At 45.5% G+C, this 27,421-nt stretch overlaps 1 protein-coding gene across 4 annotated transcripts in view; it reads left to right on the top strand.

The window, feature by feature from the left end:
• The window catches only part of fstl5 (follistatin-like 5), a 1,173,542-nt gene that overhangs the window by 89,237 nt on the left and 1,056,884 nt on the right, over positions 1 to 27,421 (top strand). For all 4 annotated transcript variants that reach the window (XM_086010874.1, XM_086010870.1, XM_086010888.1 and 1 more), the window contains exon 3: positions 2,851 to 2,884. In XM_086010874.1, the coding sequence (XP_085867000.1) occupies positions 2,851 to 2,884 (34 nt within the window). The remainder of the gene's footprint in view (positions 1 to 2,850; positions 2,885 to 27,421) is intronic.

Below are 27,421 nucleotides of genomic sequence, written 5' to 3'. Positions count from 1 at the left end.
ATGAGGCCAGCGAGGGACTGCGTGGCAGCACTCAGCACTTGCGTGGCAGGTGCCAGTGCTTCGGTGAAGCCCTGGACAGTCCTTTCCAGTGATGTAGCGACGCCCTGGACAGTCCTTTCCAGTGATGTACCGACGCCCTGGGCAGTCTTTTCCAGGGCTGCCCCGAAGCCCTGGGCACTCCTTTCCTGTGCTGCCCCGAAGTCTTGCACAATCCTTTCCTGTGCTGCCCTGAAGTCTTGCACACTCCTTGCCAGTGTCTCGATGGATTCAGGCATCCTTGCAACTGCAGCCATCAGCTCAGTGTGCCTGAGCCGAGCCTGGGCGCTCATTCTGCGAGGCAACGCACCTCTCTGCGCTCTGTGCAGCAGTCATCGTGGCCTGACGCGCCCTCCGGGGAGATGGCTCCCGACCTTCCCTACCCCCCTTGCGCTGCTGGAGGCCGCTGGTTCCTGCAACTGGTTCCTCCTCAGAGCCATTCCCCCCCGCTCCCTTCCAGGGAAGCACTATCCCCAGTCTGCAGATGGGCTGGCTCGCCTGAGGGTGGGACGGATGGTCCGGCTTCCTCCTGCTCGTCGCCTCCGGAGTCAGTGTCCCTGGCAGCTTGATGGCCCGGCTCCCGAGCTGGTGATGCAGCATCTGAAAGCAGGGAGGTTGAAGAGTGGCTTTAGCGAAAGGACAGGGTGGCAGCAAGGGATGCAAGAGTGCTGCAATGCTCTGACATGGGTCCAGAGTGAAAAAGCATGCTGGTGGGGGGAACAAGTGGAAGGAGAGAGTTCAAAAAGGTGATGACCTTACCATTGCTGTGCACAATGGGGTCGGCAGCTCCAGTGGTGACAGGACCACTCATCCGGCCTCCAACAATCTGGTGGACTCTTTCCTCCAGGTCCGTGAGTTCCTGCAGCTGAGGAGGGCCCCCTCCAGTACGAATCTGTTCCCTCCGGTTCCTGGCCAGCTTGCCCTGCAGGAGAAAGGACGGGAAGTTATGAAACATGCTGCCCCGAGTTGTCATCTCATGCACCCCCATGGTGGATCAGCCCTTACATTATGCCCTGAGTTGTCATCTCATGCCCCCCCATGGTGGATCAGCCCTTACATTATGCCCTGAGTTGAATGTGCGTGTGCGTTCCCAGAAAGGGCCATGGGTGCTAGCTGACAGATGGCCATTGGGGCATCGTGCACCCTCTGGCTATAAAGTCAGGTGCAGATGGAGGGATGAAGAAGATTGCCAACAAGCCACTCACCCTAACGACCCGAGTGAGATCGTTGAACTTCTTCCTGCATTGCACAGGTGTCCTGGGCGCTACGCTGCTGGAGTTGACTCTTTGACAAACTTCCCTCCAAGCTCTGCGGTACTCGTTCTGATGAGGCCTCCTGCCATTGTCAGGGTACAGCACTGCTCGCCGGCGCTCCACTGCGCCAACCCAAGCATCCAATGCCCTTTCGGTAAAGCGCTCCGCTCTCTGCCTCACCCTCTCCATCTGGTCAAAGTTTGTAATGCCTCAGATTGCACAGCGCCGATTTTGAGGCCTACAGGGCGATGAGTGTGGCTACTGAACCTAAATGACCCGCCCCTTTAAGAGCTGGCCGGCGCCAGCATGTCTCGTGGTCATCGATTATTGACAGCACCTGCGCTGCGCCCGTCCGCCCAGATATTGAGTAGCGCCGCCAGGTTAGCGCCTTAGGATTCCCGTGCAGCGCCTGATTTTACGCCGCAATCTCCTTCAGGGGCGATGAAACCCAATATCGCTGGAGGTGGCGATAAGTTGCACCTGGCGATACAATTTGCGCTCCGACAATTCTAGCACCTCAAGCGGGTCTATACCCAATTTCTCCCCCAAAGAATTAAAGAATATTAAGATTTTTTTAACAAGGGATACCGACGATTGTTGTAGTGGTAGAACAATGGACTCCCATACTAATTTGCAAATAACTTAGAAATTCCTGCTGAGACGGACCCCCTCAAAGCAGTACAGTGCCGTGAACAAACACCTTTTCTTATTGGTTTGTCGTGCAGTAGGTATGGCAGTAGGATGCGGTTCAGTTCATGCAGCCCTTCCAAGTGAAGGAGGAGTCTTGCAGATTGGAAAAATCCACTGGGAGACTTAAGAAAGGGGGTTAACTGAAAAAAAGTTCTTAGACTGCTGATGGATTCAAGGAAATTCCTGTCTTAGTAATAGTATAGGAATAAAGTTACTAAACCATCAGGCATAGCTCTATTACTGCTGTATTAACCCTGCAGCACCAACATAAACATCAAAAGCACAATTTTAAATTAAAATTTTTAAATGGCTTCAATCTAGCCTGACCTGTATTTCCTTTTTCCTGTTCTTTCTCAGTCTTATTTTTGTAATTCAAAGCTTAATATTATTCTTTCTTCTACCTAATGCAACTGTTTTGCCTGTTCTAACTTTTTCTCCCTAATTGTTTTGAAATTTGAAATCATTTGCCTCCCAGCTATCGCCAACTGTTTTGGAACAGGAATCAACTTTTAAAAAACTGTAATTTCATTGGTTTAAGTGTGATTTCAGAAGTTGGTTTTACTCCCAATCAAATGGCAAAGATCTCAAAACTGATCTAATGCTGTCATGGATATAAACAGGTCAATCATTGGTGTGTTTCAGTGGTATCAAACAGGAAGGGGATGTGAGCCAATGAGTATTGTAAGGTTTAAAAATACATTTCTAACATACAACAAAAGTAAATGCAGAATTAACTGTAGAAATTCCTTTTTTATATATCTAGTAATATAAACAAATGAATACCTCCACAAGTAAATTTTTTTTTTGTTTAATGTTCTTCCATTCATTTGTGCTGTTTTTCTCTAATATTTTATTTTCTGTTTTATTACAGCAAGATGGAAGCCCAGAGAGCATAAGACTAAAAGGTGAGTAGTCAATTTACTCATGGATTTCTGGATTTTAGTGACTTTGTAAGCGGATTGAAATTCATGTATAATTCTTTGGCGTCTGCTTGCTTTTTGTGCTGCTGGAGGAATCGATCTTAGTTGATAGGGAAATACTGATAATGGGATCACGTCTGTTCATCTGTAGAGCAGCAGTGAACTTGATGGAAATGAAAATTGGGCGGGTTTTAGAATGGGCGGGCACTCTGCTCTGCTAGATTACCGCTTAAAGTGAAAATGACCCCCACAGAGGATGTGGGAGATCAGAGATCTGTCCATTTTCAGATCTAAAGAATTACCGCATTAAATATTTTAAAATGAATACTTAACTAGTTCAACATCTTGTTTTTTCTAAAATGGTGTTCTTCGGTAGCTCCCTGAGAGTATCATCCTGTGAAGGGGATGGAGCAAGTTCCTGACTGGTTTGTAGATGCCATTTCAAATCAAGTTGCCTGATCTCTGTTTATTTATGGTGTGGAGATGCCGGAGTTGGACTGGGGTGGACAAATGTAAAAAGTCACACAACACCAGGTTATAGTCCAACAGCTTTATTTGAAATCACAAGCTTTCGGAGCGCTGCTCCTTCTTCAGGTGAAGTGGAGAAATGCATAAAGACACAGCTTATATAGTCAGAGAATCATGTCAGATGTTTACAGGTAACCGTTCCAACTGCCATTAATCACACCTCGGCAGAGAGATAATCACAGCAGTCAAAGGTGTGAATGGTGTCCAAACAGGTCAGTCAGGGAAACATTACATCAAAGAACAATGAGGTGGGGTCACAAGGGGTCAAATATTGCAGATGCTGGGGTCTGTATGAAAAACAAAAAAACAGACAAAAAACTTTTTTTTTTTTTTTTTTTGGCTGGAAATCACAGCAGGTCCGGCCGCATCCGTGTAGAGAGAACAAGCCAATGTCGACTCGAGTCTGGATGACCCTGCATCAGGTGGGGTTACATGTAGCGTGACATGAACCCAAGATCTCTGTTGAGGCCGTCCTCATGGGTACGGAACTTGGCTATCAGTTTCTGCTCGACGATTTTGCGTTGTCGTGTGTCTCGAAGGCTACCTTGGAGAATGCTTACCCGAAGATCGGAGGCTGAATGTCCTTGACTGCTGAAGTGTTCCCCGACTGGGAGGGAACACTCCTGCCTGGTGATTGTTGCGCGGTGTCCGTTCATCCGTTGTCGCAGTGTCTGCATGGTCTCGCCGATGTACCATGCTCCGGGGCATCCTTTCCTGCAACGTATGAGGTAGACAACGTTGGCCGAGTCACATGAGTATGTACCATGTACCTGGTGGGTGGTGTCCTCACGTGTGATGATGGTATCTGTGTTGATGATCTGGCATGTCTTGCAGAGGTTGCTGTGGCAGGGTTGTGTGGTGTCGTGGTCGCTGTTCTCCTGAAAGCTGGGTAATTTGCTGCGAACGATGGTCTGTTTGAGGTTAGGCGGCTGTTTGAAAGCGAGTAGTGGAGGCGTGGGGATGGCCTTAGCGAGGTGTTCGTCGTCATCGATGACATGTTGAAGGCTGCGAAGAACATGGCGTAGTTTCTCCGCTCCGGGGAAGTACTGGACGACGAAGGGTACTCTGTTGGTTGTGTCCCGTGTTTGTCTTCTGAGGCGGTCTATGCGATTTTTCGCTGTGGCCCGTCTGAACTGTCGATCGACGAGTCGAGCGTCATATCCCGTTCTTACAAGGGCGTCTTTCAGTGTCTGTAGGTGTCCATCACGTTCATCCTCGTCTGAGCAGATCCTGTGTATTCGCAGGGCTTGTCCATAGGGGATGGCTTCTTTAACGTGGTTAGGGTGGAAGCTGGAGAAGTGAAGCATCGTGAGGTTGTCCGTGGGCTTGCGGTAGAGTGAAGTGCTGAGGTGTCCGTCTTTGATGGAGATTCGTGTGTCCAGGAATGAGATTGATTCTGAGGAGTAGTCCATGGTGAGTTTGATGGTGGGATGGAACTTGTTGATGTTATCGTGTAGTCTTTTCAGTGATTCTTCGCCGTGGGTCCATAGGAAGAAAATGTCGTCGATGTATCTGGTGTATAGCGTTGGTTGGAGATCCTGTGCAGCGAAGAAGTCTTGCTCGAACTTGTGCATGAAGATGTTTGCGTATTGGGGTGCGAATTTGGTCCCCATGGCTGTTCCGTGTGTTTGGGTAAAGAACTGGTTGTCGAAGGTGAAGACATTGTGGTCAAGGATGAAGCGGATGAGTTGTAGGATGGCGTCTGGAGATTGGCTGTTGTTGGTGTTGAGTACTGAGGCTGTCGCAGCGATGCCGTCATCGTGGGGGATGCTGGTGTAGAGTGCCGAGACGTCCATCGTGGCGAGGAGTGTTCCTGGTTCAACTGGTCCGTGGGTGCTGAGCTTCTGTAAGAAGTCTGTAGTGTCGCGACAGAAGCTGGGGGTTCCCTGTACGATGGGTTTCAGGATGCCCTCGACATACCCAGAGAGGTTCTCACACAGGGTTCCGTTGCCTGATGCGATAGGACGTCCAGGTGTGTTGGCTTTGTGTATCTTTGGGAGGCAGTAGAAGTCTCCCACGCGGGGAGTACGTGGGATGAGAGCATGTAGGATGCTTTGAAGGTCTGGGTTGAAGGTTTTGATCAGTCTGTTGAGTTGGCGGGTGTGTTCTTTGGTCGGATCTGCGGGTAACTGTCTGTAGTGTTCCTGGTTGTCCAGTTGTCGGTATACTTCTTTGCAATAGTCCGTTCTGTTCTGTATGACGATGGCACCTCCTTTGTCTGCTGGTTTGATGACGATGTTGCGGTTGGTCTTGAGAGCGTGGATGGCGTTGCGTTGTGCTCGGGTGACATTCTGGACTGTCTTGTGAGTGCGGCTGATGAATCTGGCGTTGATGCATCTCCTGACAGCTTGAGCATACATGTCAAGCTTCGGGCAGCGACCCTCCGGAGGGGTCCAATTTGACTCTTTCTTCTTCGGTTGCTGCACTGCGGATCCCTCTGTTTGCTGTTCCGGATCATTGATTGTCTCATTGGGTTCGCTGCTGACATCTTGGGATTTGTGGAAGAATTCCCGGAGCCTCATTCTCCTGATGAATTCCTCTGTGTCTGCCGCGAGACCGATGGGGTCCATTTTGGTGGTGGGGCAGAAATTGAGCCCTCGGCTGAGAACTTCAATTTCGTCTGGTTGAAGGGTGTGGTCGGACAGGTTGACGATGGACTTCCCTGTGGTTTCAACCGTGGTACCGGGGGAGGCTTGGTTGCTGCTGCTGGTGATGCCAAGTTTCTCAAGCTTCCTGTTCTTGGTGTGCATGTAGGTAGCGTAGTTCCGTTGCCTTGTTTGTTTGGCGGTGTCTCGTAGCTGGTCTGCTGCGTCCTGAGCACAGGCTGAGAACATGGACTCCATCTCGGTTTCGAGGTTGCGGCGTCTGCTGTAGAGCTGGTGTACGAGATGGTTGAGGAGTGTGCGAGAGGTACGACGGCAGAGTCTCTCAGCGTAGTCTGTGTTGTAGGTCGACTTGAGTGGGTTAGTGATCTGAAGTCCTTTTGGGATCTTGTCTGCTTTCTTGCATCTCTGTAGAAACTTGATGTCTGTGTCGATATGCGCGATCTTCTTGGAGATCCTCTCCACTTTGAGCCGGCAGTTTGTGGTGTCGATAGTAGCCATGGTGTGGAGATGCCGGAGTTGGACTGGGGTGGACAAATGTAAAAAGTCACACAACACCAGGTTATAGTCCAACAGCTTTATTTGAAATCACAAGCTTTCGGAGCGCTGCTCCTTCTTCAGGTGAAGTGGAGAAATGCATAAAGACACAGCTTATATAGTCAGAGAATCATGTCATGATTCTCTGACTATATAAGCTGTGTCTTTATGCATTTCTCCACTTCACCTGAAGAAGGAGCAGCGCTCCGAAAGCTTGTGATTTCAAATAAAGCTGTTGGACTATAACCTGGTGTTGTGTGACTTTTTACATCTGTTTATTTAGATTCACAACACTTGTTTTTTCAGTTCTTTTCTTGCTATACTACTATATATGTATAATAAAGGCTAACAAGGAATCTGTGGGTTTATTTCCCATGTAAAAGCTTTTCATTGGGGACATGTGATCCAAGTTGTTTAATGTACTGCAGACAACTGCTAAACATTGTGAAGTATTATAATCCAGGTAAAATTTGCTGTTTGCTTCCTCTTGATTTTGTTAATCCTACTCCTTAAAGCATTTACTGTAATTTTACTAATACAGTTAAAGTGCTTTGAAGAACTAAAAGCAGGTTCCCAGATTATGGCAATATATCCTTTCTGGGAGCAGGGGCTCGTGGTTTGTGGGTACTGCGCTGGGACATGTTGCTGAGTTGACCCTTGTATTGTATTTGCTGTCATGTCGTTGAAAAGCATTTCCCCTTATATAAAGCTCTTAAAGAAAAAAAACATGTAGCTGCTGGCATAGAGTGGCACTCGCAGGGATTACACGTCTGAAAATCGAGGACTCACAGTCCAGTGTTTTCTGATCATTAACTCGAGGCAGTCAGAAAACTACACAATACTGGTGGCAACTTTTGGCAGGACTGAATCATTATTCAACTTTTCAGAGAGATTCTGAATAAAAGACCCCAACTTAAATATATTTATTTAAGTCAAACCATTTTAGTAACAGCAAGAACTGTTGCAGAGATATTGGGGGAATTTTAACCCCAACAAACGGGTGGGTTTGAGTTGACTGGGGAAGTTACAGTGGTGGAAATCTGAATCCCGACCCCAACCCGCCTCCAACCCGCCCACTTCCAGGTTTAACGGAGGTGGGACGGAGGCCGGGCAGCCAACCCACTCCCAGAAGGCGGGTTGGTACTTTAAATATTATAATGAGGCTGCCTGCCTCATTTTGAATCTTCATTTTGATATTTAACTTTAGGTGGCTGGGTTTCCTGAGTAGGTAAATGCCTTTCCATTTATCTGCTGGATCCAGCGCCCTTGCCTCACCAACCCCCCATGATCAGACACCCCCCGCAACCCTTCCGACTTCCTCCCGACCTCCCCCACAGGGCCTCCGACCCACCCATCCCCGCCACGAGGCCTCCGATTCCCGACTTCTGACCCAACTCTGGCCTCTGATCCTGGCCTTCTGACTCCCCACCCCCGATCCCGCCCTTCCGAACCATCCTTCCGACCCACCCGATCTCCGACCAGCTCCGATCCTGGCCTTACAACCTTCTCTGATCCGGCCTTCTGATCCACCCCCCCGCCCCGATCCCAGCCTTCCAAACCCCATCCCCCCCCTGATCTCCAACCCCCTCTGATCCCGGCCTTTCGATCCCCACCCCAATCCCTGACCCCCTCCGATCCTGGCCTTCAAAGGCATGCAAAGATTTAATTATTTATGTACTTGTGGTAAGTGAGAGAAACACGTTTATTTTCAATTCCAGCTGTAGTGGCCAAGGAAGAAACTATTGAGTTAATTTTCTGAGTATGCTCTGGTGCTGAACATCCTTACCTGCTGGCAGTACATATTGGAAAATCACAGATGCACACTTGTAATTTTCCAATATGTCATTGCCAGTATGCAAGGTTTTCTGCTGCGAGTGTATATTTGGAAAATGACTCACTTTATTTTCCAGAAACCAATGAAAAAACACACAGAATTACATAGAATTTACAGCACAGAAACATGCCATTTGGCCCAACTGTTCCAGGCCAGTGTTTATGCTCCACACGAGCTTCCTCCCACCCACTTACTTCACTCTTTCTAAGCACATCTCTTACAAAATTCTTTTCAAATTCATTCTATGGAGATGTGCATCCTTCCCATTCTTACACCCTAGCAGACTCTATCCCCATTGTAACAACACAACCTCCAAGCACCGCCACTTGTAAGAAAGTACAATTGCTCCGAATGTAAATGAGAGATCCTGCTACTGAGTAATTTCTTCCAGGTTTTATGTAAAATGTAAACCATACATGTGATTGTAAAAATATTTGCAAAATTATTCAGCTTCTGCCAGTGAGATGAATGCATGTATTATTTTGTATTATAATAATTATAATTTATTCATTTAATTTGGTTACTTTCAATTGTCATTATTAATTATACAAAGGAAAATTACATATAATTACATACAATATGCGGCAGAGAAACAGGCCATTCGGCCCAACCAGTCCATGCCGGCGTTTATGCTCCACTCGAGCCTCTTCCCATCTTTCCTCATCTAAATCTATCAGCATAACCCTCTCTTCCCTTCTCCTTCATATGCTTGTCTAGCCTCCCCTTAAATGCATCTATACTATTCACTTCAACCCCTCCCTGTGGTAGCGAGTTCCACATTCTCACCATTGTTGGTTTTGAAAAGTATGAATAGCTAATCATTTATTTAACAGAACTGAAATTTGCTTTAAATCATGAATAATTGAGTTGCAAAATCATTGACAGTTGACAGTTTGCGCAATATTGTGCATTTTCACACAGCATAAAATGAGTCGTTATTCGTTTGGAAAAAACATGAACAGTTTATTGATGAAGATTTTTAATGGCAGATACTTGGGCCTTGATTTTCATTGAGCCGTGGAGGCGGGCTTGGAGGCGTGCGGGGGGTTAAAATCACAAAAAACCCCCACCCCGCCTGATTCCCAACTCCGAGCAATTTTAACTCAGGCGTGTCTGATGGTCCCGACTCGTCCCACATCCAACAGGCGGGACTGGTCATTAAGGCCCTTAACAACCACTAAATGGCCTCTATAATCCTATTTTGAAAGGCCCTTGTGAATTTAACCCTTTTCCCACGTGAAACACGCCCGGTGGGAAACACGAATGTGAAACCTGGCGGGAGCACTATTGGATTGCTGACTATCAACTGCAGGTCAACCATTAAAGAGGAGATTTGATCAGCCATGATTTGCAGGTGGCAGGACTTAGTGGTCTCAGGCCTGGGGAAACTTTTAGAAGGCTTAACCACACCTGTGGAAGGTTGGAGCCTCACACCCGTCTCCAGTGTGACCTCCTGGGAAACCCCTCTCGCCATCTTCAGTCAGCGCTTCCTCAACAGAGGCATATACCAGAATCATGGGAGCCATTTATTTCCTTCCTATCTGGGCATTAGAGGAGCTCGAGCACCAGCCACGGCAGCAGCAGAACCAGGAACAACAGCAGCACCAGCAACAGCAGCAGTAGCAGGAGCGCCAGGCTGCTGCTCACCCACCTGAAGCTGCACAGGCCAGAAGTGGCCAGCGCCTGGAAGCCCATCGGCGCAGGAGATACCCCCCAAACAGCGTCTACAGACGCAGGGTCAGCTACCTCAACATGTCTGAGCAGCAGTGCCAAAGGCGGCTCTGACTTTTGAGGGAGGTAGTGACTGACATCTGTGCAATGCTACAGCAAGACCTGCTGCCCAGAGGACCAGGTGGACAAGCATTACCAGTGGCCATCAAAGTCACCACCGCAATCAACTTTTTTGCCTCAGGCTCATTCCAGGGATCAGCAGCAGACATCAGCGGCATCTCCCAGGCAGCCGCACACACTTGCATTGCTCAGGTAACCGATGCCCTCTTTGCCCTCGCGCATAATCACATCCATTTCAGGATCGAGCAAGTGTCACGGCGCGAGCGGTTGGATTATCTAATCTGGCAGGCTTTTCAAGGGTGCAGGGCGTCATTGACTGCACACATGTGGCCCTTGGGGCACCCCATTGCAATCTAGGCATTTTTGTCAACCGCAAGGGCTTCCACTCCCTCAACGTTCAGCTGGTGTGTGACCACAAGAAGGAAATTTTGTGTGTTTGTGCCATGTACTCTGGCAGTGCCATGACTCCTTCATACTGCGTCAGTCTAGTGTGCCTCCGCTATTCAGTTCACCAGACCAACTTAACTGATGGCTACTTGGAGACAAAGGCTATCCCCTGAGGATGTGGCTAATGATGCCGTTGAGGAGCCCAGCCAACGAAGCTGAGGAGAGCTACAACTCCAGCCACATTTCCACCAGATCCATTATCGTGCAAACCATCGGTTTGCTGAAGATGCGCTTCAGATGCTTGGATAGATCAGGTGGAGCCCTACAGTACTCAGCAGCCAGGGTCTCCAGAATCATCGTGGTTTGCTGTGCACTTCACAACATGGCACAGCGTCGTGGCTTGCAGATTCCTGAGGACCAAGTGGCTCCTAACATATCCTCCTCAGATGCGGAGGAGGAGGAGGAGTGCGAAAATGAACAAACTGCAGAGGCCCATCAACCAGCGGCAGCATTACGCCACAACATTGCTGCCCGGGATGCAAGGAACGCACTCATCCTGGCCAGATTTACTTAGCCTAGTCAATCAAACACTTTTGCCTTGCTGCTTCTTACCAGAGCTTTGACAATGGCCAAGAACCAGAGGATTCCTAGTACTCTGACCACCATACTGACAGTTGCAAGCATTCTTAAGGCCTCAAGCTGGAAGTCCCAATAGCGAAATGACAGACACCACAACTGCAACATTTGCCATCAGAATTTTTATGTTCAATAATGACGTGATGGCATTTTTACAATAAACACAAAATTGCACCCAAGTGACTACCCTTGTGACTATTTGTGCAGAATTTTCCTCTTACGCGTGCTCCTACATGGTGCCTCCCCTGTGGCTTCAGCAGATGTGAAGGCCCCTTGCTCACTTTCCTGCTGCTCCTGTCTCGACACCTTTGGCGTGCATCCTCTGGGGTTGCAAGCCTGTGAGGGCTCGTCAACAGTCTGCTGCCCCTGCGGCTGTTCAGGGGTTGAGAAGCCTATCTCAATTGGGTGTGGACTACGGTGGGGCTCTGACTGAGGGCTCTGCAGTGGCATGGAAGTGTGAGCGCTTGGAGAGGAGCCCCCACTTCCTTGAGGTCTGCCACCAACCTCCCTCTCATGGGTCAAGTCCCCTTCAGCGCCTGCAAATGGCTGGAGAGCACCTTGCTGCACATCAGGGGGGCCATGGGGACCCGTACCTGCAATGGCAGTCCTAGTCAGAAGGACTTCCATGAAGGTCTGGTTTCTCTGTTCAATAGATGCCCATCACTCCTCAAGAGATGTCATTCTATTCTGAACAATGACCATGTTTTCCATACCCTGGCGACTAAGCACCTCCATGGCGGTAGCCATCCTCTCTCTCTTCTACCATAGCCATCCTCTCCTCTACGGTAGCCAGCCTTACCACGGAGGTAGCAATCCTTTCCATGAAGGTAGCCATCCTTTCCGTGGTGATGCATTCATGCGCCAATGACTCCACAAAGGCTCTGCTCATGTTCGCTATGGACTCCTCCATTCGCTCCACACTCGCAGCGACCCTAGAGACAAAACCTGCCAGAGACTCCTGCATCTGTGCCTGGAGTTCCATCACCTCTGATCTTATGGATGGACCCAGAGACAGAGGGTCGACATGCTGCTGAACCGAGCTGGCAGATTCCTGCGCCCTCCGACTAGGACTCTCCACTGCTGTCCCTGTCTCAACAATCTGCTGATGCTCACTTGTGAGCTGTGATACACCAGGTGACAACACTACTCTATGTCCCGAAAGTCCCACCAAGGTGTGAGTGTCTGCGCTGGTGCTGGTTGCGCTGAATTCTGCTGACGCTGCGCCCTCAGAGGTTGCAGCTTCCTCTGAGGAGTCTGGCTGCTCAGCCTCTTCTTCCTGGCTAGGGGGGATGGATGCTGGTGATGGTCCTGTGGGGGAGTAAGGGAAAGAGTCAGAGATATGATGCAAAGGCTACATGCACATAGCTTTTTGCAGATGCTCATAAGTCCATTTGTTACAGCTTCACAATCATTATCAGTGACTCATGCAATGTCAAAGAGAGAGATGGTAAACTTTTCTGTCACCAGCTTGCTGTATTACACCCGTCTGTCCGTCCCCCATGCGCAAATCATCCACTATTCCCATAATTTCCAGGACGGCCTCCTCCCAGAGGGTCAGGTGGGCTATTGAGGCTGTCCCTCCTCCTGTTCTGGCTCGCTCTCTTTTGTTGTGAGCTCTCTTTTCCTGCAATGAGGGAGACAAGTGGAGGTTGAGTGAGAATGAAGGAGTGAGTGTAGAGATTGCATAGCATAGATTCTTAGAAGGAGACAAAGATGGAGTGAGTTTGCAAGACCAAGGGCCCTCCCTGTGTGTTGTCAGTTGTGTTCAAAGCATCAGAGTGATAGGGAGTGTGAGGGCTGCATGGTGGAATAGTTATGTGAATGTGAGCATAGAGAGAGAGGGAATGGATAAGGGTGCATGGATGTCAGTGTCAAGTGGGATGTGGAGGAAGAGATTGCTAAAGCTGAGTGCTGGTAAGGAAAGGCAATGGGAATCAGATTGAGGGAGATGGGAAATTCATACTCACTTTTCCAGTGCGCTGAAGGTCATGAAATCTTTTCCTGCACTGTATCCAGGTTCTCCGAGTGACTCTCAAGGAGTTGATCTCCTCAGCCACCTGCATCCACACTGCCTTGGTCTGAGTGGGAGGCCTCTTCCTCCCTGATGAAGGGAAGAGCACCTCCCTGTTGGCCCTAGCCCCATCGACTAATGCCTGCAGTGCCACCTCATCAAAGCGAGGAGCTGATCTGGCCCTCCCGCTTGTCATATTTGCTGCAGCTCCCTCACACTGCACAGTCAAGAAGCTTGGCAGCCTGCAGAAGAAGCAAGGCTTGCTGTGGACCTGAAATGCAGCAGCAATGATGACGTCATCGGAGGGGACTTTCAGTCATGAAAAACCCATTTGCAAAGGCTTCGCACACGTTGGAAATCAATTGGCCAATTCAGTTAAAATTGCATCAATCTCCCACATCCATTTAGATTCGTGTGGGAAACACGAAATTCGGATAACACGACACCAGCCCGCACCTGAGTTAAAATCCCCTCCTTGGAGTGTAAAATATGTCTTTATGTCATAGCATCAAGTAATAATTTTAAACAACAAATCCAGCTCCAAGGAAAATCTAGTGCGAGGAATTAAACAGCTGGTGGCTTGCTAAATTAATGACTAAATGTTTTTAAATTTTTTTTTCCAAGTTTTGGAAATGGATGAAAGTAGTGGGGAATGGGCTCCCAAAAAGATTCAGTGGATGATTGCACCGCCTTGTAACTACTGTGAAAATAGTTATTCTTAACCGTGGCATTATGGGGGGCATTACAATGTTTTTCAGTGGCCATAGGTTTGGGAAGGAAAAACAATGAGCCTGTGCTCCCATTCATGATTGTGATCCAGTGACCCACGCTGGAAAGGTCATCTGTGAAAAATGGGTAATAACGGGATTAGGCTCAGCAGTCTGTTTGTCCCTGATCCCTCCCTCTTTCCCACTCCCTCCCACACATCATGGTCAAATACCTGGATGATGTTTATTGTTTAGGCTCACACATAAAAAGTAGCCTCATGAGGAAAAAAGAAGAAAGAATGTGTATTTATATAGCACTTTTCCCATCTTCCGGACGTCCTAAAGGACTTCACAGTACGTTGCCAATTTGCACACAGCTGGGTACCACAAATAGCAATGAGATAAATAACCAGATAATGTATTTTTTGTATTAAAAATGGAAAATGCTGGAAGTACTCAGCAGATCATCGACCTGAAATGTTAACTCTGTTTCTCTCTCTACAGATGCTGCCTGACCTGCTGAGTATTTCCAGCATTTTCTGTTTTTATTTTTTGTAATGTTTGTTGAGGGATGAATGTTGGCCAGGATGCTAGGAGAATTCCCCTCCTCTTCTTCAAATAGTGTCTCGGGATCGTTTGTGTCCACCTGAGAGGACAGACAGGATATCGATTTAACATTTCATTCAAAAGTCAGCGCCTCCTTTGGTGCTGCACTTCCTCTACAGCATTGAAGTGTCAGCATAGATTGTGCTTAATCGTGTAATTCTAAGGTGAAGGTGTTACCACTTAGCCTGGGCTGACACTCATACTGTAGAACTGTTGGCACCTTTGGATTTGTATCCTGGGAGAACATACGAACAATGACGGACAGGTAATGACCCTCTGGTCCGTCAAGCCTGTCACACACAATTGTGATACCTTGTGTATCACAATGTATACACGCCACCCCACCTGAAACCATGTGATCTCCTGTTAAATGTTTAAAAAAGTTAAAAACCCAGGCCAATTTGAAGAAAAACATTTGGGAAATTCCACTCTGACCCATCTAGGCGATCAAAACTAGTCCAGGTGATCACTCTGGCCCTGAGAGAAACTATTTTTGCTGTTTGGGGAGTCTAGAACTAGCAGGCATAGTCTAATAATTAGAGCCAGACCTTTCAGGAGAGAAATTAGGAAACACTTCTACACACACAAAGGGTGGTAGAAGTTTGGAACTCTCTTCCGCAAACAGCAATTGATGCTAGATCAATTGTTAATTTTAAATCTGAGATTTATATATTTTTGTTAACCAATGATATTAAGGGTTATGGGCCAAAGCAGGTATATGGAGTTAGGTCGCAGATCAGCCATGATCTCATCAAATGGCGGAACTGGTTTGAGGGGTTGAATGGCCAACTCCTGTTCCTGTGTTCCTGTGATCCTATGGACACAGTATTCCAAGAGTGGCCTGACTAGGTCTTGTACAAGGACAAAATAGTATGCCTTGTTTTATACTCAATTGTCCTATGGATACACCCCATTTGCTCTAGCTATCGCTCATGGCATTGCTCATGTATCTTTAAAGATGTATGCACTAAAATGCCCAAATCTCTTTCTATCTCCACCTTCTTTAATGCTTTTCTCTGAAATTACCCTGCCCACATGCAAAACACTACTTATCTAAGTTATACATCGGCCCAAAATTTGCAGTCGGAGGCTTCCCGCGGGCGGATGCCTCCAACTTGTAACAAACCTATGAATTTACCTGGTGGTCCAAGAGGTACGGGGACTTGCGCTCCTGGGCCTCTCCGGTTACGCGCAGGCAGAGGCCCACGTATCCCAGGGGCGCATGCAATTCGTAAGCGCACCGGGATCATGTGGGCCGGCCCAACCAATGAAAGAAGGGAATCCCCATTCATACTTATGGGAGTTCCATACTTACGGAATCTCGATAAGTATGAATGGGGATCACTTAAAAAATACATGAACACATGAAATAAATTAAATAAAAAATAACATATTTAAAATTAATTAAAATGGCATTTAATTAAATATTTTAAACAAAAATTTAATTTTGTGAGTTTTTTTTAATACGTTTTAACGGGACTAAAAATAAACTTACCTTATTGGACAGGGTTTTTAAATGTATAAATGAGTGATAAAATTTTATTTTTCTATTTTTTAAAACTCTTATGCTGGTAATAGCAGGTCTTACGCCTGCTTTTACCAGGCGTAAGTATTTCACAGGCATTCAGCGGGCGGAAGTTGTGCAAATAGCGCAACTCTCCATCCATGGAGGCCCATCTCTTGGGGATGCAGGTGATCTGTCAAGAAGATTCTTGACAGATTGCAAGTTCCGGGTTTTAGCGGATGTGCTTCGCATGCCTATACCCGGAACTTGCGCGGCCGCATGTACACACCTCGTATGTACCTGTAGAACATAAGAACATAAGAAGTAGGAGCAGGAATAGGCCATACGGCCCCTCGGGACTGCTCCGCCATTCAATAGGATCATGGCTGATCCGAATCTAGACTCACATCCACTTCCCTGCCCTCTCCCCGTAACCCCTAATTCCCTTATCTGCTAGGAAACTGTCGATCTCCATTTTAAATTTATTTAATGTTGCAGCTTCCGCAGCTCTCTGGGGTAGCAAATTCCATAGATTTACTACCCTCTGAGTGAAGAAGTTTATTTAATGTTGCAGCTTCCGCAGCTCTCTGGGGTAGCAAATATCATAGATTTACTACCCTCTGAGTGAAGAAGTTTCTCCTCATCTCCTCAAAATACGGCCCATCATTTGCCAGTAATGAGCCCAATCTCCTAACACATTAAGATCTGGCTAAAGCAGACAAACGTCATCTACAGTCCTAATACTTGAACAGATGTTGATATCATCTGCAAATCTGCAGATCGTGCCCCCAACACCTACATCCAGGTCATTAATAAAAATAGTAAAGTGCAACAGTCCCAACACCGATCCCTGCGAGACACCACAGATCCAAATCCATCTATAACTACTTTTTGTCTACGTGCTGCCAGCCAGTTCTCAATCCAGTTCACTATTTTAAAACTAATACCAGAGGCTTCGATCTTATAGAGAAGCCTCTTATGTGGTAACTTATCGAAAGCTTTTTGGAAGTCTAAGTAGACAATGTCTACTGGACATCCCTCATCCACCAACTTTGTAACTTCTTCAAAAAATGCAATTAGATTTGTAAGACATGACCTTTTTATGAAGCTATGTTGGGTGTCCCTTGGAGTCAGTGCCTTGAAGAAAATAGAATTGTTAAATTAAAAGAAAAGAATCAAGTAAGTTTTTACAGAAAGATATTCTTCATAGATGCGGGCAATGGGATGTAAAAAGCCTCCTTATAATCCTAAAAGCAAATTTATGTTGGGTGTTAGTAACAAGAACTTCTGTATATTTCTTATTACCTCCTCCAGATTTGAAAATTATTCTTCATCCTATATATTCTCTCAATTTCCTCCTCTAGATTTGTAAATTATGTTGCTTCTCCCCCCAGTTATGTCCTTCTGCTTGCAGTGGCCTATAACCAGCCTGTTACTGCAATTTTATAACTAGCCTTGTGGAAATGTATGAGATTTTTATGGACTTACTCTCCTTGTTTTCTCTTCTTCCCTTCTCTGGGTAAAATAACTTCCATTCAGCACCTTTCCCATGTGCCTTAATTAGTTTTTTCCCATTTATATGCGTTCATCTACTAAATATTTACCAAACTGTATAAATGCTCTAACGCTTGATGCTAAGGAACTTGGGCACTTTTTACTAGAACAAAGATTAAGAGGACATCTGATAGAAGTGTTCAAAATTATGAAAGGGTTTGATAAGTAAATATGTAAAAATGATTTCTAACGATTGAAGAGTCAGTAACTGGAGAGCATGCATTTAAGATTATCACCAAAAGAACAAAGAGTGAGGTTAGAAGACATTTATTTTTATGTGGAGAATTACTAGGACATGAAATGACCTGCCAGAAACAGTGGTGTAAGCAGAATCCATAATAGCTTTGGAAAAGGAAGTGGATAAATATTGAAAAGAGACAATTAAAAAATAGTATGGATAAAGGACATGGGAATAAGAACATAAGATGCAGGAGCAGGCTATTTGGCCCCTTGAGCCTGCTCCGCCATTCAATAAGATCATGGCTGATCTGGTCTTGCCTCAACCCCACTTCCCTGTCCGTTCCCCATAACCCTTGACTCCCTTATTGTTCAAAAATCTGTCTATCTCCACCTTAAATATATTCAATGACCCAGCCTCCACAGCTCTCTGGGGAAGAGAATTCCAAAGATTCACGATCCTCTGAGAGAAAAAATTCCTCCTTATTTCCATTTTAAATGGGTGCCCCCTTATTCTGAAATTTTGCCCCCCTAGTTCTAGATTCCCCCACAAGGGGAAACATCCTCTCTGCATCTACCCTTCAGAATCTTATATGTTTCAATAAGATCCCCTCTCATTCTTCTAAACTCCAATGAGTATAGGTCCAACCTGCTCAACCTTTCTTCATAAGACAACCCCTTCATCTCCGGAATCAACCTCGTGAACCTTCTCTGAACTGCCTCCAATGCAAGTATATCCTTCCTTAAATAAGGAGACCAAAACTGTACGCAGTACTCCAGGTGTGGTCTCACCAACCCCCTTTACAGTTGTAACAGGACTTCCCTACTTTTATACTCCATTTCCTTTGCAATAAAGGCCAACATTCCATTTGCCTTCCTAATTACTTGCTGTACCTGCATGCTAACTTTTTGTGATTCATGTACAAGGATCCCCAGATCACTCTGTACCTCAGCATTTTGTAATCTCTCCCCATTTAAATAATAATTTGCTTTTTTATTTTTCCTACCAAAGTGGATAACCTCGCATTTTCCCACATTATACTCCATCTGCCAGATTTTTGCCTACTCACTTAGCCTATCTATATCCCTTTGGAGATTCTTTGCATCCTTCACACAATTTGCTTTCCCACCTATCTTTGTATCATCAGCAAATTTGGTTACATTACACTCGGTTCCTTCATCCAAGTCATTAATATAGATTGTAAATAGTTGAGGCCCCAGCACTGATCCCTGCGGCACCCCACTAGTTACAGTTTGCCAACCTGAAAATGACCCATTTATCCCGACTCTCTGGTTTCTGTTAGTTAGCCAATCCTCTATCCATGCTAATATATTACCCCTAACCCCACGAGCTCTCATCTTGTACAGTAACCTTTTATGTGGCACCTTATCGAATGACTTCTGGAAATCCAAATACATGACATCTACTAGTTCCCCTTTATCCACCCTGCTCATTACATCCTCAAAGAACTCCAGCAAATTTGTCAAACATGATTTCCCTTTCATAAAACCATGCTGACTCTGCTTGACTATATTATGATTTTCTAAATGTCCTGCTACCACTTCCTTAATGATGGACTCCAGCATTTTCCCAATGACAGATGTTAGGCTAACTGGTGTATAGTTGCCTGCTTTCTGTCTCCCTCTTTTCTTAAATAGGGTCGTTACATTTACGGTTTTCCAGTCCGCTGGGACCTCTCTAGAATCCAGGGAATTTTGGTAGATTACAACCAATGCATCCACTATCTCTGCAGCCACCTCTTATAAGACCCTAGGATGCAGGCCATCGGTTCCAGGGGTCCACCTTTAGACCCATTAGTTTGCCTAGTACTTTTTCTCTAGTGATAGTGATTATTTTAAGTTCTCCCGCATCCCAATAGCCCCTTGATTATCCATGATTGGGATGCTTTTAGTGTCTTCTACCATGAAAACTGATACAAAGTATTTGTTCAAAGTCGCCGCCATTTCCCTATTTCCCATTATTAATTCCCGAGACTCATCCTCTAGGGGACCAATGTTTACTTTAGCTACTCTCTTCCTTTTTATATACCTGTCGAAGCTCTTACTGTCTGTTTTTATATTTCTTGCTAGCTTACTTCTCTATCTTCTATCTTCTCTCTCTATCATTTTTTTAGTCGTCCTTTGCTGGTTTTTAAATATTTCTCAATCCTCTGGCCTTCCACTATTCTTCACAACATTGTATGCCTTTGTTTTCAATTTGATGCTATCCTTTACTTCCTTAGTTAGCCACGGATGGTTCATCCTTCTCTTAGTGTCTTTCTTTCTCACTAGAATATATCTTTATGAAATATCTCCTTTAATGTTTGCCACTGCTTTTTGACAGTCTTACCCTGTAATATATTTTCCAAGTACACTTTAACCAAGTTTGCCTTCATACCTTTGTAATTACCTTTATTTAAGTTCAGGACACTAGTTTGAGACCTAGCTTTCTCACCCTCAAACTGAAGTTGAAATTCTACCATGCTATGATCACTTTTCCCAAGAGGATCCTTCATTTCGAGATCATTAATTAATCCAGCCTATTAATCTTAATAGGATTAAGGAGATGGCACAGGCATAATGGGCTGAATTGCCTCTTTCTGTGCTATGAAATACTGATCCTATGATTGTACATGATTAATTAATACAATATGTATTTCCCACAGGCCCAGTCTCATAATTGTAGGGTTTCAATCTTTGTTCAATAGTAACATGCTAACCTTTGAGTCAAAAGGACATGGGTTCAAGTCCCACTCCAGAGACTTGCGCACATAATCTAGGCTGATACTTCGGTGCAGTACTGAAGGAAAGCTGCACTGTTGTAGGTGCCATTTTTCAGATGAGACATTAAACCAACGTTCCATCTGCCCTCTCAGATGGATGTCAAAGATCCCATGGCACTTTTCAAAGAAGTGAAGGGACTTCTCCCAGTGTCCTAGCTAACATTTATTCCACAACCAACACCACCAAAAATAGATTATCTGGTCATTTATCTCATTGCTGTTTGTAGGACCTTGCTATGCACAAATTGTCTGCCATGTTTCCCTGCATTACAACAGTGACTACACTTCAAAAGTACTTTGAAATGTCATCAGGTTGTGAAAGAAGTGCTCCTCCAGGCCCAACAAGTAAACCTTAGTCCTCCCTTGCCCTGGTATTTCCCCCAGACTTCAACATGTGAGCTTGTTGCTCACCCAGGCCTCCCACAAGGAACAATCCTGTCCTGCGATAAAATCAGGGCCTTCATCTTTGTTCTCACAGATTTATAGAATCATACTTCATAGAAGGCGGCCATTTGGCCCATCGTGCCAGTGCCAGCTCTTTGAAAGAGCTATCCAATCAGTCCCATTCCCCTGTTCTTTCCCATAGCCTGCAATTTTTTCTCCTTCAGGTATTTAGCCAATTCCCTTTTGAAATTACTATTGAATCTGCTTCCAGCACCCTTGCAGGCAATGCATTCCAGATCATAACTCACTATGTAAAGAAAATTCTCCTAGTTTTCCTTCAGATTCTTTTGCCAATTACCTTAAATCTGTCAGTGCCATTTACACTTCATCTAGAGCCATCTTTTGTTTCTAAACCATCTCCTTTTGCCTTGCACCATCTCTTAATATCTCTTAATCTCTCCTGCCTTCCATCCTATCACAGACCTTCCCTTTTGTTCTTTTCTCCTCTCCCCCCTTTCCTTGCCCCACACTTGCTTAAAAACCTGTTCCATTTCCAGTTCTTTCCAGATCTGACGAAAGGTCATCGACCTGAATTGTTAACGCTGTTTCTCTCTCCACAGATGCTGCCTGACCTGCTGAGTATTTCCAGCATTTTCTGTTTTTATTACCTTAAATCTGTGTCCTCTAGTTACCGACCCTCCTGCAGTTTCTCCCTATTTACTTTATCAAAACCCCTCATGATTTTGAACACCTCTATTGAATCTTCCCATAACCTTCTCTGCTCTAAGGAGAACAATACCAGCTTCTGTAGTCACTGCCCGTAACTGTCATCAATACTAATTTTCTATGTAGTGTTTTGACTTTGTGCGAATATTCCAATTGGGCTTGGTTGGTAACACTGTCACCGCTTAGCAGATTGCAAGTTTACGCTGAAGTCTAGTACATAGGCACATAATCTAGGTTGATCCTCAATTGCAGATATATCATTATTTTAACTGTAGTTTTCAGTGTTCATTTTGCCTATTTCGTTTGTATGTTCATCTTTTGTTTGGTGAAAGAATACAAATAGAGGCTCCTAGCATTTCATCAGCGCTGTGAATGAACTCTGGAATTGAACAGAGCTACTTAATTCCCTGAAAGTGCGAGTGCAGTTAGATGAAGCCATAAAAATGGCCAACAATATTTCAGGTTTGACAAGTAGGAACATAGAAAGAAAGACTTACAGTTATATAGCACCTTTTACGACCACCAGATCTCTCAAAGTGCTTTACAACCAATGAGGTACTTTTGGAGTGTAGTCACTGTTGTAATGTGGGAAACACGGCAGCCAATTTGTGCACAGCAAGCTCCCACAAACAGCAATGTGATCATGACCAGATAAGCTGTTGTTGTTATGTTGATTGAGTGATAAATATTGGCCAGGACACCGGGGATAACTCCCCTGCTCTTCTTCGAAATAGTGCCATGGGATCTTTTAGGTCCACCTGAGAGGGCAGACGGGGCCTCGGTTTAACACCTCATCCGAAAGACGGTACCTCCAACAGTGCAGCACTCCCTCAGCACTGCACTGGAGTGTCAGCCTAGCTTTATGTGCTCAAGTCCCTGGAGTGGGACTTAAACCCACAACCTTCTGATTCAGAGACGATAGTGCTACCAACTGAACCACAACTAGTACAAGAGTAAAGAGGAAATTATAAATTTGTAAAAGGCAATGGTTAAGCCACAGTTAGTACTGTTTGGATCCCTTAATTGAAAGCCATAGAGAGCATACAGTATACACAGAATGGTACCAAGGATGGTAAACTACAGTTATAAGCACATACTTGATATATTGGGACCATTTCCACTGAAGCAGAAAAGTCTATGAGATGATTTAATAGAGTTTTTTTAAATTATGAAGGATTTTGATGAGGTGAATAGGGAAAAGTTATTTTCACTGATTGGGAAGTCAGTGATGAGGGGTCATAATTTAAAATTGTCATTAAGCAAGTGAGGGGAAATTTATTTGTGCAGAATTATTAGAGCTGAGAATGCTTTGCCACAGGCAGTAGCTGAGATAGAAATCATTACATCTTTTAAGCTCCAATGGATTCACTCTCTACTGCAAAAAACAGCCCACTATAGAGGGCAAAGATAACTCCATTCACCTTTTCTCGATAACTGGCCACCTCCTTTCCCTCCCCATTTCTAACATCAAGGTAGAGAGCGTCTGTTCACCTGCCTCTTCTGCTTCCCACTTCCACTTGTTCACTAAACCAAACCTCTGGTCCCCCTCCATTCTAGCCCTGAACTCATGTTTCTCTCTTCTGTCTCTTTGATTTCTCCCCCATCTCCCATGTGCCCTCTCCAAGCTCATTTCATCCATGAGGCCTACCTCCTGCTCCCTTAACCCTATTCCCACTAAACCTTTGACTACATAACTTCCCTTCATGTCCCTCATGCGAATGGTTCTCTCTCCTCATGCACTACACCCTCCCTTTCAAAACCCATGTCATCACTGCTTCCTCAAAAACAGCAACCTTAATTCTTCTGTCCTCACGAGCTACCATGCTGAGCTCCAATCTCCTTTTCCTCTCCAAGTTCCTTGAACATGTTGCCTCCCATATCTGTATCCATCTCTTCCATAATTTCCTGGTTGCAACACTCTAATCAGGTTTCTGTCCTTCTGCCAGGACCAAAAGTGTCCTAATCAAAGTCACAAATGATAATCCCCGTGACTATGACAATGGCGCATTATCCCTTCTCATCCTCCTCAACCTATCTGCAGCCTTCAACACAGTCGACAGTACAATCTTCCTCCAATTCATCTCCCATGTTGTCCAACTTGGTGGGACTACCCTTACTTGGTTCCACTCTTAACTATCCCATCATAAGCAGAACATATCCAGCAATGAACTATCTTCCAATTCCTGCACTGTTACTTCCAGAGTCCCCACAAGGATCCACAACACTCAAGAGGCTCGCCACCATTCAGGACAAAGCAGTGTACTGGATTGGTACCTCATCCATCAGCCTAAACCTCATCCCCTTCAATACAGGTGTACCGTGTCTGCAGTGTGCCCTATCTACAGGATGCACTGCAACAACTAGCCAAGGCCCCTTCGGCAGCACCTCCCAAACCTGCAACCTGCATCACCTAGAAAGACATGGGCAGCAAGTGCATGAGTACACCATCATCTCCAAGTTCCCTTCCAAGTCACACATTATCCTGACTTGGACATATGTTGTTGTACCATCATTGTTGCTGGGTAAATATCCTGGAAATCCTACCTAAGAGCACTGTGGGAGCACCTTCACCACATGGACTGCAGCTTTTCAAGAATCACCTTCTCCGGGCAACTAAGGAAAGGTAATAAATGCCAGCCTTGCCAGTGATGCCTACATCTTGAGAATGAATAAAAAATAGCCCACCTCTTTGATCAAGCTTTTGGTCACCCGTTTAACCTCTCCTTTGGCTCTGCGTCACATCTCAGAGGAAAGCACAGGTGCAGGAAGGGGAGAGTGTGACTGTCTGTCAGCAGGGTAGGGGGAACCTAGGGAAGGCAGAGGAGGAGGTCCTGCAAACACTCCTCATTAGCACACACACACACACTCCTCATTAACACACACGCACTCCAGGATGCTGTGGGCTAAACTCCTGAGAGAAAGTTGGCCAGCAAATAAAAATTGGGAATCGCAACATGGTAAGACAGTCTGCCCCAATTCAATGACTGCAAATAGGCACCTTGGTCTGTGTGCAGATGACAGCCACCATTTTGATTATATATTGCTCTGGCTGCTGCAGAGGTTAAGTTGCAATTACACACTTTGGTGCAGCTCAGGGTGATTGGTATTCAGATCTGCACCTATTTGTTCCTTTTCACCTAATAAGGGGAAATAGAACATTTGGCATTAATGATTTTTGTATTTAATAGAAAAAATGTTAAATTCAAATGACAGAATTGTATAAAATGAATTCTGGCTTGCAGGTGACCATTGATGATTTGTCAAGTATTAGTTAATTAGCATTTAGATTTGTTTAGACAGATGTTCAGATAGATGATTGCAATAAAATAGTTCTTACACTGATTTTCAGACATGAATGGATTGTGATTCTATTAAATTTTCTTGCTTGAGGCAAGACCACAAACCTTCCAGTTAGAACTTCCCATGGTCCAAAGTGACCGTTTGCTCCCTTGTCATTCAGCAGCATTCATCAGATCACATCTAAAAGCCTAAAGGACTTTGATGTAAGGAAATGAATTGCTTCTGTAAATTGATAGATGTTAAACATATATTGTTGTCATAGACATAATGATTTTCTGTACTAAAGCTCTTCAGGCAAAATTTTGAATTAAGAAAATCTCAATGCTGATCTACTTTGTACTAAAGTGCATACAGTATTTGCTATTTCAATGCTGTATTTTGTGACAGTGCAAATGCATGCTATATGCAGGATAATGGGACGTTGGCAATGAAATACAAGGCAATAACTGAATTGAGAAGTTTAGGTGACATCTTAGAACAAGCTGTTAATGACTGAGGCTTGCTTGAGTTCCTTATGGAAAGATTGGACACAGAGGGAGAGACTCACTGAACGATCGGAAGGAGAAGGAAAGATTCACTGAAGGATTGGAGCGAGGGAAACCCACTAAAAAAAGGACAACTTTTGTTGAATTTGTGAACCTTACTTTGTAAAGTGCTTTGGGGTTTGGTACGATTGTTGATCCAGTGAAGTTTTGCACTTCTGGGCTAATAATTGGTGAATTAGATATTGTAATATTTATTGCAACATTAAGATACCAAGTATACTGACTATAACAATTGTTTGATCTATTTGGTACAAAGCACCTGCAGTAAGGAGGAGACTAGGGTATGTCTTTTCTAATCTCTGCTCTGCCTGTGTAACTCAAATTCCCTTTGTGCCCATTCGCATGCGCATTTTGGATGCCACTCTGGACTTGGGCCCATTACTTCTATCTCTTTTTTTTTCTCTTGGTCCCTCTTGGGCCCTTATCTTCTGTCTCCTTCCCCTCCTGTTGCCCAGCAATGCCATCTTCCCCTCTCAGGTACTTTGCCCCCCCAATCCCTACCCAACCCATCACTACCCTTCTGCCTTCCTACTCTCCTGCAAATATAGGAACATGGGAACATAGGAACAAGAGTAGGCCATTCAGCCCCTTGAGCCAGTTCCACCATTTAATGAGATCATGGCTGATCTGCGACCTAACTCCATATACCTGCCTTTGTCCCATATCCCTTAATACCATTGCTTAACAAATATATTATCGATCACAGCTTTAACATTAGCAATTGAATGAACCTGAACGTACTTACGAAAAACACCTGAGGTTACAAGGGATGCTTGCCGCAGAAAATACACGCATTACAGCTCAACCCTCCAGATGTCTCCCTTCTTTATCTCCCACTGCAGTACAATAGTGTTGTTTTACAGCTTAGCCAAAAGGCCATTGCATCACCTCCTCCATGACCTACACTCTTTGTTTTACATTAGGTATTATTAGTTCAACACACCAAGGGGCAAATATTGGGTTTTAGCGCCCCCGCGCCCGGAATTAAATTGATGCTCACGGTGATCACATTTGCAGTAAGTGTTGGCTGCTCGAGGAATTCCGGCTCCGTGTTGAAGAGCTGGAGTCCGAGCTTCAAACACTGAGACACATCAGGGAGGGGGAGAGTTACCTGGGCTCTGTGTATCACGAGGTATTCACACCAATTAGGTTAATTAATTCAGATGTAGTCCGTGGCCAGGGTCAGGATGGTGTGACTAGAAGCGAGGCAGGTACAGGGATCCAGGAGGTAGTGTTGGAGGAGCCGCAGCCCTTGCACTTGTCCAACAGGTTCGAGGCTCTTGCTCCCTGTGAGGTTGGGAACAGGGACTGCGGGGAGGATGAGCAACCTGGCCACAGCACCGTGGAGCAGGGGGCCATTCAAGTGGGGGCAGTTAAAAGAAATGTTGTAGTGGTAGGGGATAGTATCGTTAGGGGGATAGATAGAGTTCTTTGCAGCCGAGAGCAAGAGTCCCGAAGGCTGTGTTGCCTGCCCGGTGCCAGGGTTAAGGACATCTCCTCTGGACTGGAGAGAAACTTGGAGTGGGAGGGGGAGGATCCAGTTGTCGTGGTCCATGTTGGTACCAACGACATAGATAGGACAAGGAAGGAGGTTCTGCTGAGGGAGTTTGAGCAGCTAGGGGCCAAATTAAAAAGCAGAACCACAAGGGTAATTACCTGAGCCACGAGCGAATTTGGCTAGGACAAATAAAATTAGAGAGTTAAATGCATGGCTCAAAGACTGGTGTGGGAGAAATGGGTTTTGCTTCCTGGGACACTGGCACCAGTACTGGGGCAGGAGGGAGCTGTTCCGTTGGGACGGGCTTCACTTGGCCAGTGATGGGACTAGAGTCCTGGCGGATCATATAACTAGGGCTGTAGAGAGGGCTTTAAACTAACTAGTGGGGGGGAGGTTCCTAGAGAGCAAATA

The sequence above is a fragment of the Somniosus microcephalus genome, chromosome 2 (genome assembly GCF_052327205.1).
Source record: "Somniosus microcephalus isolate GS21.2 chromosome 2, FLI_Smic_1.0, whole genome shotgun sequence".
In the NCBI taxonomy this organism is placed as follows: Eukaryota; Metazoa; Chordata; class Chondrichthyes; order Squaliformes; family Somniosidae; genus Somniosus; species Somniosus microcephalus.
The sequence above is the reverse complement of the archived record's forward strand: the minus strand, read 5'-3'. Positions and strand labels throughout refer to the sequence as shown.